Here is an 18,923-nt window from a genome sequence, read left to right as displayed (position 1 = left end):
TAAGCTGAAATCTGTCAGTGATATTTTGTGTAGGAAGTTGTGTGAAATCAAATGAGAAATAGAGGCCCTTGAATATAAGAGAAAAACATAGCTGAAAAATGCCAAATAATATAAACAGTATTTGTATAAGCATTTTTATCTGTTGTAAATTAAGGCTTAATTTCCAGGGTAAGTGTACTGAATCCGAACAAAATTGTGAGAGTTCTCATTTCATTAATGTCTTTTTTTTATATTTTAGTGGTATTGTCAAGAAAGGAATTAGCTTCTAGCAATGAAGCACCTCGATGAAGTATGAAAGAATTACCTTTTTCTTTTTTTACTTGTTTTTCATCCCTTGCCTAGTACTCTTAAAAACACTGAAGATTTTGGATGTGTTTGACAGTTAACCTGTTTGTATTTACCAGGCATGAACTGTTGCCATTGTGCTGTTCCATAAACATTGGAAGGATAAGCAAGTTACTTGTAATTTTCTGTTGTCTTCCAAGGGACGTCAGAGATGGCTTCAGAAGAAGAAGCTTCTATTCTTCTCATTATGGGAGAGATCGATCCCCTCACAAGAGGGACTCTCCTTTCTTCAGGGAATCGCCAGGGAGCCGAAGGGATTCTCCACACAGCAGATCAGGCTCTAGTGTCAGCAGCAGGAGCTACTCTCCTGAAAGAAGCAAAGCCTATCCTTTTCACCAGCACAGCAGAAATATGTCATCTTTACATAAAAGAAATGTTTCTTCTCAGCAAGGTAATGCTGGATTAATGATGGGAACTGGTTAGTGAGGTGAAACTGCAACTCACTGTATAAGCCTTTTTCCTTACATGCTCTTTTTAAAATGGGAAAAGCTGACATTCTGTACTATGTGCTGTCTGCTCTGGTTGTTTCATTGTACTCTCTGTTCCCTTATGTATTTCATGTGGGAGATTGTAGGTGTTATTTTGGTATCAGGTCTAGACTGGCTGTAGGAGTTTCAGCTGCACAGCTTTTTCTAGTATTTTATATTATTTTTAGCATCAGCTCCTGTTATTTCTTTATGTGCTTCATTGGATTTCCTGACAAGAAACTTTGCTTCATCTACAGCAGATGAAGATACTTCTTCCTGCAACCAAAATAAAACAGGGATTTAAAAAATGGAGAAATGAAAATACATACTTCTACTTGCTTAATTTTCTCCAAATTTTCCTAGGCTTTTGAAACTGATTGTTTTTTAGTAATTGCATTTCAATGTCAAAACCTCTCAGATCTTGCTCTCCTCAAGGAAATGTGAGAGCATATCTCAGTTGAGTCTATTCTGACTTTTTGAAAGCTTGGCTCTTAATGTTTCCCAGAAGTCTGATGAATTATCTGTTTTGAAAATATTTGAGGTTTCATATTTAAATTACTTTGGGGGAAAAAAAGCTTTTTTTAGTATACTACAATCTTAGCCACTCTGTTTGTACAGCTTATGCAAATTAATCCAATTTGATTTCCCATTTTGCAAAGGCTTTCTAGTGAACTATGCAAACCTACTGTTCATTTTAGCAGCTTTTTAAAAATTAATTAGATTTATTTTTCACTCACTGAGAAAGCACATTGTGTTTCCAGAGTGACACTGAACCATTATGTAGCACTTCTTGTCAAAAAAGATCTTTGTAGTTTTGTTAACATTGTTTAAATATTGAGGAATAATTTCACTCCTTACAGAGTAGAGATGGTCTTTCTATTTGGGCATTACAGTGCTTTCAACATTTTGTAGCAATACTTAGTGAACATAAATTCCTCTAAGTGTAGGGGAGGAAGAAAAAAATAAGATAGCTAACTACTTTTCTAGAAGTCTTGTAGGTGTGCAGCTTATTACTAGGGACAGGAAAACAATGTTGTGAGGAAACCATTCAAAATTTTGGAAAGTTTCTTTTTTTTTTTTAATTTTGAGCTTTGATCATATATGTATATACTATATGCTTAGAATTACTCAGACAATAGTGGAGGTAGTGATATAGAAGCAGATACATTTACAAACCAGGAAAGATGCTGATCAAGAGAGGAGCTTACATCCAGGTCTGTGGTTTTTGGTATTTTCTCCCATTTGCATGGTTGAATACCTTTCCCAATCACCTTTAGATAATTTTAAAAGGCCAGCTGAATTTTACACTGGACTATTTCTTTATTTGTTTCCCTGGAAAGGAGAACTACTAAATGGCCTTCTAGATGACTGAACTAAAATACCTATTTGTAAGGTATAAATGGTTTAAACAATACTTTTAGAATGCAATTTGCCTTAGGTAAGCTCATGTATTGAATATTTAAAAGGAATATCAAGTGTGACATCTCATATATGTCACCATTACATTTAAATAGATCTACAACATGCAAAGTATATACTAGTTCATGTGGAATTTGCAATATGGCATCTTTCTAAAATATTATAATGCTATTTAAAATCATGTCACTTGAAGAAGGAATATCCCATTTCTACAGCCCTTCATACACTACGATAAATACAGGGTTTAAACAAAGAAAACTGTGGGGACATGAAGAAGCTTAGTAAAGGGAGGGAAAGGGCAAACATTCATCTGTGATGGGAGAGCATGGAGAGCATGGGATGTTTAATTTTACAGATAGGGCTTTGGGGCTCAAAATAGCCACACATTCTGAAAAAAATGGCCTAATAATGACTTCTAATTAAATGGTGTTTTTTCACTTTGCTTAACTTTGAATAATTTTCTGCCATTTGTATCAGTTAGTTTCATCTGTTCAGGTGCAAACATATAATCCATTGAACTGATATAATCTTTAAAGAATCAAGTCTGACAAAGGAGGCATGTGGGAGGGAGAGTTAGAGTAGTCCATGCATTTAGAAGGAGGTGGCTCACCTATGGGACTGAGAAGCAGGTATCACAGGAGCAAAACTTGAGTTACTTAGTGGTGACAAAGGAGATGTTCTGTCCTTTGTTGTTTTGACTCATTAAATTAAAGCCATATTTAAAGCCATAATGAACAATCACATTTATAGCTCTACAAAAATATCTTCTATCCCAATTTTCATAACTCTTCCATAGCTTTTAAAATTAATCCCTTTATTAATTGTCATTATAAAAATTTAATGGAAGCCAAAGTGAGCTTACATTTCCTTGGCTTATTTGTTGATCAGTCAACTGTTTCCAAGTCAGTGTGAATAGTCTGGTTAATTTAGGCCTGCTGACAGCATGTTTGCTTTTTTATACTTTTGCAGATCTCTTAGATGTAATCTGTGGACCACAACTTGAAAACTGGTAGTTTACACTGCAACCAGTTCTGTTGCTGTGGGCTGCCTGTAACTGGTCTGTGACAAAACTATGCACAGATTGTGATTATCACTGTGAATTTGATTTGACATTTTGCCAATTTTGACTTTTATAAGAAAGAAAATGATCTCACAAGAAGCATCTACTCTGTGGTTGATAGAATACAGGACTGTTTCCCATGGCAGGTCTTTTCAGCATCCTGTGGCCTACTAAACTAGTTCATGCACTACCCATTTACCTTGAGTGATTGACTGGTGTCTAATATTTCAACTGTTTCTATAATTGCAGGCATATTAAAAAGTGAAATCACATAATCTTGTGGAATCATACTGATACACCCTTTCAGTTAATGATGGAAAAAAGGACTGTGGATTTTCTTTAATGTGTGAAATGACACAGCTGTATCTTTTCTCTCCTTGGGAAGAGAAAAAGTGTTACCAGTATTTATTAGATGATGGAGTATGTAGATTTTATAGAATAATTAAGGTTGGAAAATACCTCCAAGATGGAGTCCAACCTTTGATCTAACATGACCCTATCACCTAGACCATGGCACTAAATGCCATGTCCTGTTGTTTCTTGAACACCTCCAGGGATAGTGGCTGCACCACCTCCCTGAACAGCTGTTCCAAGCTTAGCCACTCTTTCAGTGAAAAGATTCTTCCTGGTGTCCAGCCTGAGCCTTCCCTGGCACAGCTTGAGCCCATTTCCTCTTGTCAGTAGTTGCCTGGGAGAAGAGTTCAGTTCCCATCTTGCTACATCCCCCTCTCAGGTAGTTGTTGAGGGTGATAAGGTTCATGTCTGATGTGAGAAAATTTCACTGCAATTTTGCTAAGCCAGTAAGCATATTTGCAATATATATCTTTAATTTCTCAGTCATTAATTTTTTCTTGATTGTAGGTAAAGAGAGGACCGTTCAGTCACTGAAAACATCAAGAGATGCATCACCTTCAGGGTCCACAGCAGTACCTTCATCAAAGGTGAATTTTCTTTTTGAGTACTTCGCACTGGTTTTAGATTGTTCATTGTTGGATTTTTTCCTCAGTTGGAAGGAGATACTGCATATGCCTGTTAAAGTTCATATTCCTTATTATATTATTTCCTATTCCTTATAATAGGAATAGGACTTGTTCTTAGAATTTTGTGTCGTGGTGAGTATGTTAGTATTACCACTCATTTTGACACAGACACACCTGCCATGTATTCAGTGGGGAAAAAAACAGGCTTTGGCTGTTCTGTGTCATTCTAAGTGCTTATCTCTTACAATAGCTTTTAGAACTGCTGTGCCAGCTGATTGCCATTGTCCTTAAGGGGGGAGGAAAGTGATGTATTTTCAGTGATGTAAATAGGGAAAATAAGGTAAAAGTGATTATGCACAAGTTACACTGATTTGGATCATAAAATATACTTTATAATTAGTTCACTTGTTTTTAGACTCAGCATACTGCAGCTTAGTATGAAATCCTTACCTAATACACACCTTTGAGAACAAGGAGGCATTGCAAAATCTCTTGCTCTTGTGTTAATATGTAGTGTGAGCTTGAGCTCTGTAAGTCTTCTGCTTTCTTCTTCAGTCAGGTCTGATCTGTTGGTTTTTAGCCATCAGTTTGCAAGTATGTGCTGGCAGTGGATATCCACTTGATAAAGGCTACACAAAATGAAACTTTGTTTGATGGAAGTCATTTCCCCAGACAGCATAAATATTTATTGGGTATGCATCAGCTGCAGAAATGGAAATAGTTCCATGGCTGTTCATTGACTTTTCTCTTCAGCCCTCAAATCTGCTTATAATCTAACTGCTCTGTGTCAGTGGAGCTTTTTGCAATCAGCCTCTTGGCTGGAACTGCACTGAACAGTTAAGTTGCCTAAGTGCTTCACTGACTCAAAAGTAGGGACAGAAGTAGTCTTGGCAAAACATGAACATCTCCAGAGCCTTACAATTTATCAAGGCTTGAGAAATTAGTTATATGCTGTATATTAGCAATTAAAGGAGATAATTTTCAATGCTCTAAGTTATAATTTAGCTCTGAAATTCTTGCAAAGGTATATGTTCCCATACCTCTTTTCACTGTAGTATCTATTTGCAAATCTAAAAAGGTATTTTTATCTATAATTATTTTTTGCAGTGCATGCATGTGAATCAATACCTGTTGATGTTACCTGATCTTAGCCATGTGTTTCACTATGGCATGAAATCATTTGTGTTTTTCTTTATTAGCTCTATGGACTGTAAGCCTTGGAGGCTGTATACAACAGAGAGCAGAAGGTGGATGTGTGAGACAGGGATAGCTGCTGAGCAAAGTGACAGCCTTTTGCTTTTCTGTGTTAATACAAAATAGAAAGACAATACAAAAAAGAGAGACTTCTGGTTTTTGGGGGTGGGGAGGCAGCAGTTTAGGGTTTTTTTTTTGAGATCTGTTAGCTTGGTTGTTCCTTGAAAGTTTGCAACCTAAATAGCTGCTGCTATTTTCAACTGAGAAATATGTTCCTGTTCTGTCTCTTCAGCTGAAGTGTATCTGTGCAAATACCATTACTGTATTCCATAAAATTCACTCAGGATTTAATATGTATTTGTAACATTCAACCTATAGAATTAAATTTAGTGAGACTAAATTAAACAGATTTTTTTTTTCTATATTCCAATAGATATTAGTTAATTTCTTTTATGGCTTGTGGAAATATAGCAGCTTATGTGAGATCTTCTATGAATTATGTTACTCCTTTCTTCCAAGTGCCCTCATCATATCCCTGCATATTGAACTTTGTCACCTCTGACTTCACTGGTTGTAATTCTGTAACTTGCAGTTATAGAAAACAGGGATTCCTATTGGAACATTGTGTTGCACTTTCTGTTCTGGATTCAGATAAAGGTGGTGTCTTTATGACACAGAATCCTGGAAGGGTTCTGTGAGTTGTGTATTTATGCCATACTACAGTACAGAGGTATTTGGATAATATTTTGTTTGAGGTAAGAATGAAAGATGTGAAGACAAAGGAGTTTTGATACTGGCCATTTATATAACTTAGAATGAGCTAATGGTAAGAGGTGGAGTTTCTTTCATTTGGGTTTTTGTTTGTTTGCTTTTTTTGTCTACCTGTTTGCTAAGATGGAAGTGGCATGGGGTAGAAATTGTTATGGCATTTTTCAGGTGGTAGAAGTTTTGTATCTCTTTTTCAGATACCCATCTTAGTGTTGCAATTTTTAATGCTAGAGTGATATAGATTCTTTGGGTGCTTCTATACATATAGTTGATTTAAGCTAAATAGCCACATAGTGGTGACAAGATTTATAAAGCTTGCTGCTCCTAAACTGATATTTATCATTGTTTGCTGCTCTGATAGAAAAAGCCAAATAGTATTCTTAGAGAGAAATCAAATTTTAAACGTTATTAATGTGAGAATTTCCATTTGAAAAGGTAGATTTAAAAGAATATAAAGCCATGACTGACTCTATTATAAATTATTAGCATTCCCGCAAATAGAAAATAGTGGATTTTAATGGAACCAGGTCAGATCACTTAAAGTTTGCATAAAATATAATTTTCTCCCTAATTAGATCAGGTTTTATACCCTACCTAGTATTTGACAGTTTATTTAAAAATTTACAACCTTTTATGCCTGAAAATCACATTGAATTACTAGTTCACTCTTTTATCTGACTTCTTTCAGTGCCCAACAGGTCTCAGAAAATTTTTCTGTTATCTCTAACTTGTGAATTTAATAAACTTTATTTGGAAGGTACAGTGGTTTTGTAGTAGTCCACTGGCTTTCATTGATTTATCTTTTTTTCTCCTCTCTTGTTTCTTTTTAAAGAAACTTGACAGCAAATTAAATAATTTCAACTTTCTTATTTCCTATTTTTAAATATTTTAGGGATTGGAATAACTGTTTATTTTAATTATGAAGATTTTTGCCATGTGTAAGTGTATTTCATGTTAAACCTTGACTATGATGTTTTTATACAGGCCTTGGAGAAGAGCAACAGACTATCAGAAAAGGAACTTGCAGAAGCTGCAAGCAAGTGGGCAGCTGAAAAGTCAGAGAAGGCCGAGGAAAGCAATTTACCTGAAATAACAGAGTATGATGTAAGATAGGATTATTAATCCACTTATTTCCAAGTGTTACAACAATAGGCTCTTGTTTTTCTGTATTCTTCATAAAGGCACATTTTGTAACTTAATCCTGAATTTTTCTGCCTATGCTATTAAATATTTGTTGAAAGGAAGTGAGAGGGAGATTAAAATCTTGAGATTTATTTCTTTTGAAAAAATACACAAAGCCACAGTACATTTTGTTAGTGTAATTTGCACTGATGTTGAGCTACAACTGACACAATACAGTTTCAGCTCTCCCAAGTGCTCTCCAAGGAGCTCTTGTAGTAGTGTAGGTCTGTATGCCTACTCCTTAAAATTAGGAGTCAAAACATGAGTGTACATGTAAAACATAACACTTGAGAAGCTCTGGTTTGTTGAGTTCCATTTCAAGCTGTGCCAGCCTACCATGTCATGTATTCTTTTTCAGAAAGCTGTCCTCCATTATATTAAAAACAAACCTTACCTTGTTATTGCAGTGGGTATATTTTTTATTTTCCCCAGAATCCTTATTTCATTATTAATCAGTGTTAATTATTTACCAGTTTATTCCCTTTTGTTTTCACCCCTTCTTGTCTTCCACTCCTGACTATATTGAAGTGGGATTATAGCCCTTCTCAGTCATTTGTTATACTGGTCTTGGATAGGATGTCTTTTTTGGGTTCTGATATGTTAGTGGAAAATGTATTTTTCATTTAAAACAACTCAAATATTATGTAATCTAAAACAATATGTTTCAATTATGTGATAATTTTTTTCTTTAACTTTCACTTTGTTTCAACTTCAGAGGCATTCTTAAAAAAAATAGTATCTACTTCACAAAGTCATGTCTTAACCTTTCCAATTAATGAGTTTGATTTTTTTATTTGTTTGTAAATAATTTTAGGGAAAATGGATGTGTCTTGGGAAGTATCACATTTCCACTTGTAGAATATAATGGCTAGGTTAGAGAAATAAACTCAATCCATATTTATCTCAACTTTCAAGTCCTGCCCATTGATGTAATGGGGGAGTGCATGAGCAGCCCCTCAGTAGTGGTCAGGAAGATCTAGTTAGATACATAAACTGGAAAAAGCAATTAAAAAAAGAAAAAAGGGGAGGAAGTGTTAGAGTGAAGAAAAAGCAACAGCTGATCCAAAGATGAATACCATATGAAGGAGAACAGATGCATGAACATTTCTGAGAGGTTCAGGAGAGAAATATCGCTGTGGTTCTTGATGAGGGGAAGGCAGTGGAGGGGAGGAAAGAACAGAGTGGGCCACATGGAGAAGAGTTGGTTAAAGCATTCTCCACACCTCAGAGAAAATTGCAGTGGCAAAAAGATTAAACATATGGAATCAAAGTGAAGCAATTGCAGTTGGTTGTGGTACAGTCTGAGATGATTTATTGACTAAGAAAGTGGGCTTTAGAAATGCTAATGAAGGAGGTGGGGCATCTCATTCTGAGTCTTAGAAGAAAGGATTTCTTACTTTGATTAGTAGGCTGTCACATATGAATTGCAAGAATTCTTAACTCTTTCCTGTTTATCTTACAAGTGCTTGATACTTGAACTTTGTGTTGCACTGAGCTTTTTAGTAGCCTTCACTCACTCTCAGGTATTTCGTTCTTTACTGGGATAGCAAGATTTGGGATTCAATCTTAATGGTTTACCTCTGTTTTTGGATAAAAGAAACTAGTTTTCATCTTCTTCAATTTTCAAATCTATTAAAAAAAATATAAATTTTTTCCATAATACTGGATTCAAATAATTCTGTAAAACAGAACTGCTACATTTTCTAAATAAACTCTTGTAGGTGGCATGTGTTTTCTTTGGAGTAGGAATGCTGTCTTAATTTCTGTTCTAGAGGGAGAAATCTTCAAATCACATGTTTGCTTTTGCTATACGATAGTTATTGCAATAATACTTAATAATAATAATAATAATAACCTGCGGCCCTGAATGCTTCAAGAGCTCTCCAAAATTTTTATTTTTTTGGTTGATGGCTATGTACCTTTGCTTTTGTTACTTTTATCCTGTCCCAGAAGACTAGTCACATTTTCATTGTGGATTTTTCTTGCTTTCTGGTGTTATAAATACCACATACACAAATTTCTTCTCAGTGGATGGGCAGGTGGAGGTTGTCTGATATCATTGCCTTTACACAGTTAAGGCTGTGTCACAGGGGGTTTTATCATGTCACGTTTTCTACCTGTTTAAAATCCGTATTTCTGTATCTGTTAAGATTGTAGCAATAACACTTCTACTAATACTTCTACTAAACACTCACTAATAGTCTTGGTGAGCAAACTCATGTATCTGATGACTGTGTTTGGGCTTTTGGGGTTTTTTCCTCATACTGTGATTGTTATTTTTCTCTGAAAACTGAATTTATTGTTTTTTTCTTAAGGCTGGATCTTCAGCTCCATTATACATTGAGCAAACAGAGGAAACAGAGGCAAATCTAACAGACAGTACAGAATTATACGAGGACAGCCAGCTTCTAGGTCGTTCAAAAGCAATTGCAAATAAGACAAAGGAGATTGAACAGGTGAGTCTCCTTGGCATTTTGTCACTAATACACTAATGGTTTGCTCTGCTAAAATTACCTTGATTTATTTTTTCCTCCTCCTTGGAGTGTAATATGAATATAATTTGATTTTTCAAGACAGTGTGGTTTCTTCACCAGCAGTTTAATTCCGAATGTGCACGTGGAAATTAATGGTAGTTTTCTACAACTTACATGCAACAACTGCTGTTTTGCAAGCTAAGACAATGACTGCCTCTTAATTCCAGTGGCCTTTGTTCAGTTGCCTGTGAGGCCATTTCCTGGGCTGCAACACTGTTCCTTTTTCTTGACACTTAAAAACCGGCTATCTACTCTATTGGTTTTGATTTTGTTTTGTTTTGTTGATTTCTTTTCCTTCTCTTAATATTGACTTTGCCTACTTGTGTTCGTGGTGGGCACAGCTTTCCGTGTGTGCGGGGTCTGGCTGGGATGGAGTTTTACCAGAGTGTGCTGCAGCTATGAGAGCCATGATGCAGTTGGTTTATTCCTGTGTGTCTGATCACAGGGTCACAAAGGGCCTAAAAGAGCTAGGACCAGATGCATAAACTTAGGACTTCTTAAAAATGACAAACTGAGAAAAATACATAGACTAGGAAAAGATTTTTTAAAAATGGCTGTTGTGATTAATTAGTCTCACGCTGGTGAATGTATGGTTAAATTTCCCTAGGCTGAAAGTACAGGGTTATAGTGAAAATGGATGAAAATTTGGTCATAAAACCCAAATATTGTTTTCCATATGGTCTAATGCTACTGTGTTTGGTAGAGTTTGCATTAAATTACAGGGAAATCTAGATTATGTTCTATAAAATGAAACTTTTAGAAACTTATTTCAGAAAAGCCTGAGGAAATAACTTAGATTTGGATTTTGCACAACCAGTTTCTCCTGTTGTTGATTTGAATATTGAAGGTGTCAGCTTCTGCAGAATTTAGATAAGATTCTAGAGTGATGCTAGAAGTATTTTACTGAATAAGATGATTATTTTCTTATAAACCAGGTACTGTGAATTTGCTAAGAATTAGACAAGATATTTACTTAATCATTAAAAATTAAGACTGGAAAATTATCTATGTATTTTTCACATAAATACTTAAAATTAACTTCTGGATCTGCAGTTAAATTTTCTGGATATTTATAAAATTGTTGGGAGAGAGCTGATGATTTTCATAATCATCATGAATATCATAATAAGTCATCATAATAAAATACTGTGAATCTTCCTGCTATGTATGGAATCAGTCTGTAGAAATTTGTATACTATTCTGTTTACTTTGAGTTCTCAGCATCTAAAAGTAAATTTAGCTTAATATTTAAGTCTATAAAGTGAACTGTAAGCTTGTACTTTTATAAGAAAGCTTTTTCATAATTTATTTCTGATTGTTTGTCTTGAAGACTCAAGTAATAGCAGAAATATTATTTGGTTCGATGGACTTTTTCAGTTAAATTTCATTCAAGTGTTTAATGTAGTATTTCTGGAATGTGATTTTGTGGGAGGATTACTAAAATAAAATGCTTATTGCAAAGACTTATGCTGAAAGAATGGTGAAGCTGTAATCCTTCTGCAAAGCAGAATTTTCAAGAGGTTGTTTTTCAGTATGCACTGGACCACTATTGAGATATTTAAAATAAGTAAGAAATTAAGTCAGGGCGTGTGCCGCTGGGTATGTGTTAAAGAATTGATGAGGGCCCAGCTAATGTTTGAGGAAGTGAGGTTTGACCCATTGAACTACTTCTACTTCTGTCTCCTAAATTTTTCTTTCTTTCAGAGCACCAGATCTAATGATGTTTACTTTTTGGTTCATATTTATTCTCAACCTGATTGCCAAGTATTTCTTGGCTGTTCCAGACTCCTGATAAAGCCTTTTTGCTTTGCCCTCTCCATATCCATTTGTCTCCAAAGCTCTAACCTGGAAAAGGAGCAAAGTTTTCCAAATATGTACTTCATAGAATGGTTCTGTTTCCTCTGGGAAAACCCAGAGGCAAAAAACTGTGCTGACAGAACATGCACGGTGTTGCAATGAGCAAATCCATTGCTGTGCAGCGGGGAAACAGGCAGTCTGATGCCCTGGGCAGGAGGGAGGTGGCAGCTTGTGATATAGTCTGTTTTTTCTCCTAAGAAAAGCAATCAAAAATATCCCTTGAGCAATTGAATGAAATATTCATACAGGTGTTCTGTTTCAAATGAGTCCATGGCAGTATCTTGTGCATCACTCATATCACTCTTTTGTAAATTTGCCGCTGCCTTTTCTCTAAGCTACAATAACACAATTGCTGGTTTCAGAATTTTAAATGAAGCGTGATTGTAAGTGATCACCCTGGCTCATCAAGAAAATAGTTGTATGTTATTTATTTGATGGGGGACTTAGTGCAAACATTCATGTAAAATCATGTCACTTGAAGAAAAATGAAGTTCTTTGTGTGCTGTTGATGACAGGGCAAGATGTGTCAAACCAAGGGCTAGTTGCTGTTTGCTATATAGTGAGTATCTTCTAGGAGTCTGCAGTTGCTTTGCAAATACTAACTGAAGCTGACACCAAGAGAGGAAACTAGAAGGATAAAGGCTTGGAAAAATCCAGACACTGTTTAAACAGAGCCAAGAATGATCTGTGTCACTCCCAAACTAGAAAAACTTTGAAGTATATATTTCATTTGAAGTGTGCCAATATTACTTGGAAAGGAGGGATATGGTTGCAGATGCACAGATACTTGAAAATATTTCTGAATTGGGACTGCAGATCCTGGGCATTTTTTGTCTCATCCTTGAAACAACAGGCATAGTGACATTTTTGTGGAAACACCTAGGTTGCATAGGACTTCGCCCAGCCCATCTCCTCAAAACAGGGCCTTAGATCAGGCCATTCTGTCAAATTGAGCCCTGCCTATTTGCAGTGAAAGACACTCTGCTGTTTCCCTGGGCAGCCTCTTCCAGTGTCTTGAGCTCTTTGTCTTGAGCTCAGCTGCCAACACATTCCAGACCATTGTTTCTTTCCACCAAGGACATGGTTTCTGCTCACTTCTTCTCTTGACAGCTTTCTCTCTGCGTTCTTGAACTGCAGAATCCCAGCTCCTTGGTGTGGTCCCCTGCTTTTGGGACCTGCTCCACTGGGAGTGGGCTCTGCTGCTTTCAGGGAAGGGTTGATTTCTCAGAAGCTCCTGGCTCTGACACTTCATGATTGGGAGAATAGGGTTTTTAATGGCACTTGTGCATGGCAGGTACTGTGGAACTGGTTCCCTTCAATCCAGATGCAGAGTCTTTTCAGTCTTTGTTTTTCTTCTGCATGGAACGGAAATTGTGGAGCATTAACGTGTCTCTCATATTTTAATATATCCCATGATGTGTTTTTTTAATGTTCTGTCCTTAATAAAAAGCTTTGGAGAGTTTTGGTCGGTTGGTTGTTTTTGTTTTTTTTTTTTAATAGAATACTGAGATAATGAACTTTCTGGGTTGGGATGTTTTTTGATTGTTTGGTTGGGGTTTTTTTTGAAGTTAGATGTTTCCTTAGATCTTTGAACATGCATTTCCCTCTTTTCTTCACTTTACAATTTTGAAATAAGGTGTTAAATGTTGTCTGAGCATTTTTCTTGAGCATGGTGAGGTAGAGCTGCATGAAACAGATGCTTAAAAGATTGGTCTGGTTACTTGTAAACAGCATTGTAGTGAATTTTGCATCTGCATATCAGGATCAATGAATGTCTATAGTTTGCTAATGTAACCATTTCATGCACTTTTTAAATATCTTTGCATTTAATGACATACATTACACATTAAGGTAATATTTTGGAGTTGTTTAGTTTCTGGTTTTATATAGTTAAGGATCAGCTTGTGCTTTTAGCATGTAATGTGCTGAAGTGTGGTGGTTTTTTTCAGAAGTGATGACAAATGTGTCCCTGGTGTTAAATTCATAATTGGAGCTATTCAGCATCAGTGTTGCACAAAAGGCTATCTCTTTGTTCTTCCTTCATGAGCACGGGTAGCAAGGATTCTTGAAATGTCTTATCTTGTCTAGACATCAGGTCTGTAACACTGTGTTAATTAGTCCATTATTATGTGTCCACTTTTCTTACATGTTGCATATTCAAGTTGGAGTGACATGTATTACCTCTGAAAATCTCTTCTTTTCTGAAGACAAATTTTACCAAATGACAATTTTACCAAGTTCCCTCCTTGAGTCTGTCAAAAAAATCAAACCTCCGAGTTTCTCAGTTTGGCTAGTACCACAGATTTCTGGCATCTAAGGAATTAATTAAGTACAGGAATTAATACATTCATGAATGCTTTTTTATTCTTAATGGAATCACTGGCTGACTGTATGCTTTCAGTTCACCAATGTTTTTAAATGTTCAGCAGAACAGTATTTTTTAATATTTAAACATTCAGTTTAATTACTTCTTTAGTTGACATTCTAAATTAATATTGCTTGTTAAGAGTCCTCAATAGTATTAATGAGCTGTTGCCCTAATGGGCCTGCCTTGTTGCTGGAAGATGCTGAAAATCAGAGATCTTCCTAAAGCTTGTGTTTGAAACATCATGGCTATGGTGCATAGAAAGAAAGACAAATGGGAGTGTGGCTAGGTCCAAGCTGTCCAAATTCTGTTTCCAGATCTGCTGTCTAAGTCCTTTACGTTTTTTAGGTAAATTACTGACATCTCTGACCTAGAAGTTACAATTAAGTAAGAAAAACAGGTTTTAGCAGTTACGGTGTGTGTGTGTAGTTTGAGAAGAGCTCTTTTCTTGTTCACCTTCTTTGTCATAGCTCTTGTTCTGGTAAGACCTATATAGCTATAGCTGAGTTGTCTTTGTGTGTACTTTTTAATGGGACTCTGTTCTCTGGAGATGCTGCTCTGGGAGAAGACTGACCTCTCACAGAGTGATATTTTACATTGAAAGGACTTTATTAAAACAAAAAAATTTAACATCAACAAAACATGACTAAATTATACAGGCATTTCTGTCATAATAAAATAACTACAGTTTGTGTAGCGTATGGGAGTTTAGTGTGTGCCTTCCTCACTGGCCCCAACCCCTCCTGTGTCCTTTGCTAGTTTTGTTTTGCTTCAGGCAAAACTATTTTACAGTTCTTTAACAGTATAAAGATGAAAGAAGTTGTAAACATGAAGTAGCTTCTGCATCTTGGCTAGGGATAGGCTCATGGTAAACGCATTGGAAAAGTTTTGTAAGGCTTGGCTGTGACAGATTAAGTGTCTTAAGTTCTAGCAGTTTGAGTAAAAGAAGTAAATGAATAAATTGGAGTAATGGGAATCCAGGAAGGGATGAAGGAGGATGTCAGAGCTGGCCTTGGAGGTATCTTTTCTTTTGAAAAGCTCCCTTCAGCTGAGCCAGGGAAACTGGTTACTGTTTCCTTTGATTAGCTTGTTGATCTGCTTGGTCTGTGCTCATTTCAGGCAAAATTATCTAGGTTAGAAAAAATCCCCTAATTAAAATATAAGTTAAGAAGTAGATGAGTTAAGTGAAGCTGAAGGAACTGGAACAGTAGCTGAAAACACATTAAAGGATTATTTCTGGTTGTGGGTGAGGTCAGACATGCTTTGTTTCTGACTGGAGTAGACCAGACAAGAGGAACGGGCCAGATGAGAGTAAAGATGGGGAAGCTGTAGGTTATCACTCCTTCCTAGCTTTGCTGTTGTCCTTCAAACCTTCTGTACTTAATACACAGTGACAAGGCCTTAATGATGGACTCATCATCATCAGTCTAATTTGGTTGGTAGCCTAGTACTACATAGCATGCCTCCTCTGAGCTTATGTTTATTTTACTTAAATGTAACTTGTAATTAAGTGTGTTAATTTAGTTTTTCCTGAACAGGAAAACATGTGTGTCAGGTTTTGTTCTTTTGCCTTAAGCTTCTCAGAAAAATTGATGATAACTCTTTTACTTAATTATATCATCTGCCTATGTGGTTTATTAGTTTCCTTGTGTCAGTATCCCTCTCTTTATGTATAAAAGTGATTTATTTCTTTCTACATATTCTTAGACACCTTTTCTTTCATATTAATTTTGACCTGCTAATTTTTCTCTTTCAGTGTTTATTCTAGACTTCCATTTTACCATTACAAAATCAAATCAGTCACATTGTAATGCTTATTTGATCTCTATATTTCACGCTTGCCTTAGGGTTTTTTTTGTTTCTTTTCTGTTTTTTAATGGTTTTTTTGTTGTTTTTTTTTTTTGTGCTGGGGTCTTTCAATTTTGCGAATATGACCTATTTGTTATAAAATTGTGTTTTCATGTTTGTGAAACTACAAGAAGGAGAATATAAAAGGTTTTGGTCAGTTTCTCCATTGTGTCTTTTATTCTCCTTATGAATACATTTATTTAAAGCAAGATACTTGTAAAAGGACATGAAAACTTTAGCTACTTTCCTTTTCTTGTGTTTGGGCCACCATGCTTTAGAAGTTGTAATCCTGCACTTTCCATTTGTTCAGCTGTGTTCTATTCCCTTTCTATGGACATTAATGGGTTATTTGGTGTGCACTGCTGTGTTCATAATTACAACCTGCTGCATATGCAAAAGCAGTGCAGCTCATTTTGCTCAGCACCTGAAGGTATGGTTTAATAAGGAATTATATTACCACATTGCAGATTTTTGCCAGCAGCTTTTTTCATTGGAAAGCTGATAAAAAGTGAGTGTTATTTAATAGGCAGCACTCATAGGAAAATACTTTTAAGAGAATTTAATACCAGAAATGTATGCATTTATCCAGTAACAGTGGGGTATTTCTTAGAGGGGATTGAATTAAATGTAACTCACCTTTAGCTTGCACCATCATTTACTGAAGATCTTGTTTGCCTTATGTTTTTTCATGTAAACACTTTTAGGCCTGTGCTGATCACATTATTTTGAAGTTGCCAAATGCCGGCTATTCAACCCATTGACAAATGTAGAGCATTTGATGTAGAGGCACCTCATTACCTAATCAAGCAGCCTGCAGACTACAGGATCTCAGAGGATTGTTTGCTTACAGACATTTTTTAAGGGCATTGTTTTCAGGTATTACAATTTGGTGGCAGATCTCTGGAAAAATTAAATGGGAGAGGGATAGTAATTAGGTACTTGATTAAATTGCTGGACTTAGTTGAAACCAAAAGAAATGTGAAAAAAGGTTGTTAAAATCTGAAAGACAAGATCGACTTCTTGGTCGGATAAAGTGAAAATCTAAGGAGTTATTCATTAAATAGCATTTTTTCAATCAAAAACTGGTAGTGATTGACTTGAAATTTCTGGTTCTGTTGTGAGAAACCTGGAGAGCAAAAACAGGATGAAAGACTTGGAAACCATAATAGTGAGTGGGCTGGAAAGAAGAAAGATTAGTTTCAAGAGATGATGAGTGTCAACAGGATTGGAAAAGGTGTTAGAAAGAGAAGAAACTCACTAAAAATGTGTGGGCCTTGATATACAATTAGGAATTCATTTTGAGAAATTGCCTACTGAAAGAACTGTCAAAAGTTGAGATGCTTGGAAGGATAAGCAGAATTGACACTGGCAAACCTCCTGGGAATGATGAAGGATAAAAACCAGAAATTAATCTTGAGCCTTGATAAAGGCAATACTTCCTGTGGGAGTGAGGGTTACTGTTTTTGTGGGTTGGATCTTTTTGTTTGTTTGTTTGGGTTTGTTTCTTGGGGGTTTTTTGTGTTTTTGTGTTTTTGTTTTTTTTTTTATGGTGGGCTTTTGTTGTTGGTTTTAATAACTTGGATTTAATTCAGAGGATGGATCCTTTTCTCCAGCTTGGTCCCCAACTTATTCTTGATTTAACAGAAGGGCATTGGCACATTTAAGAAGTAGGTTAGCAGTGATGTTTTTTTATTTTTGAACTGTTTTAAGGATTAAAGATAATTTTATCTCTTAGTAGGCTCAATGCACTGAGGATTAATTTTTTATTCTTACAACCTACTGTCTCTTCAGCATTGTAACTAGGGAAACTTGCTGCTTCCTGAATTGAAGCAGAGTAAGAATAGAATCAGTCCTGTATACCTAGTAATTAGATCCAGAAATTTAAACTCCCCCAGAAACAGCCCAAGCTCAAAGAACTGCTGTCTAGCATCTCTACCCCCAAACACTGATTATGTATTAGCTCTATCAGTATTCCTGATACAGTCTGAGCACTGATATCCTGAAAGACTTAGGATACAGGAGTCCAAGTGGTGCTTAAAACAAGATAGATATAGGGCACATAGAACACAGTGTCATGAGGAAAAATTTCATAAAACCATATGTGATGATGGGATGGTGGTAACTGAGCAAACCTGTAAAAACCCATGGAAAGTGGCAAATGAATGGTAGTGGCAGGAGGGTTGGTGACAGGAAGAACTTGATGTCTGACATAGAAGCTGGTTTCCATTTCTCCTGCACTGACAAGTACTTTCAGGCCTCAGGAAGTTGAAATAGGCAGCAACAGAAGAGTGTCACACAGACAACCTGTAGGTAGGGAAAATCTGCTGAAGTGTGAATCTACAGTTTTGTGGGGTTTTGTGTGTCTTTTACAAACTGTTCTTTATACAGCAGAAGCTTGTTTTGTAGATGACAGCTTTCCTGGTGTTTGTAGTTTAATCCTCTAGCCCATTTGTAATTTGATTTATATACAACACTGACTCATGTATAAATACAGGATCATCTGTGACCAAAGACACTTTGCTGACAAGTTGTGTTTGTCACCTGGTTCTTAAATTTATGCGCTGTATCTCAGTGTCTCACCTAGCCTGATGTCCTCTTTCTTTTGGCGGTTGTTCCATTGAGTAGGTTAAACTCAATATGTTTTAAAGATAGGTAAATTATGCCTATTCATTTTCTCTGACCTTTAAAATACAGGGTAATATTACAGTTTTAAAAGGCATCAGAATTGGGAACTTTTCTACAGTTTAATTTCCTAAATTATGTAGGGAAAAAATCTATAGTTGCATAAGTTGCTTATGCATGTGCTGCTTCTTTAAGTTATGATTATGAAAACATTGGATTTTTATCTTGGAGTATAAATGACTAATGTACATCACCATTAATTGCTGACCCACAAAAGATCAC

At 35.9% G+C, this 18,923-nt stretch overlaps 1 protein-coding gene across 1 annotated transcript in view; it reads left to right on the top strand.

Moving 5' to 3' along the window:
• PPHLN1 (periphilin 1) overlaps nucleotides 1–18,923 on the top strand; it is a 60,769-nt gene that overhangs the window by 24,798 nt on the left and 17,048 nt on the right. The window contains exons 6-9 of the mRNA XM_030959649.1: nucleotides 486–736; nucleotides 4,153–4,232; nucleotides 7,218–7,337; nucleotides 9,731–9,871. Of these exons, the coding sequence (XP_030815509.1) occupies nucleotides 486–736; nucleotides 4,153–4,232; nucleotides 7,218–7,337; nucleotides 9,731–9,871 (592 nt within the window). The remainder of the gene's footprint in view (nucleotides 1–485; nucleotides 737–4,152; nucleotides 4,233–7,217; nucleotides 7,338–9,730; nucleotides 9,872–18,923) is intronic.

This window comes from Camarhynchus parvulus, chromosome 1A (genome assembly GCF_901933205.1).
Source record: "Camarhynchus parvulus chromosome 1A, STF_HiC, whole genome shotgun sequence".
Classification (NCBI taxonomy): Eukaryota; Metazoa; Chordata; class Aves; order Passeriformes; family Thraupidae; genus Camarhynchus; species Camarhynchus parvulus.
Note: the sequence above shows the minus strand (reverse complement) of the source record. Positions and strands in the feature narration are given on the sequence as shown.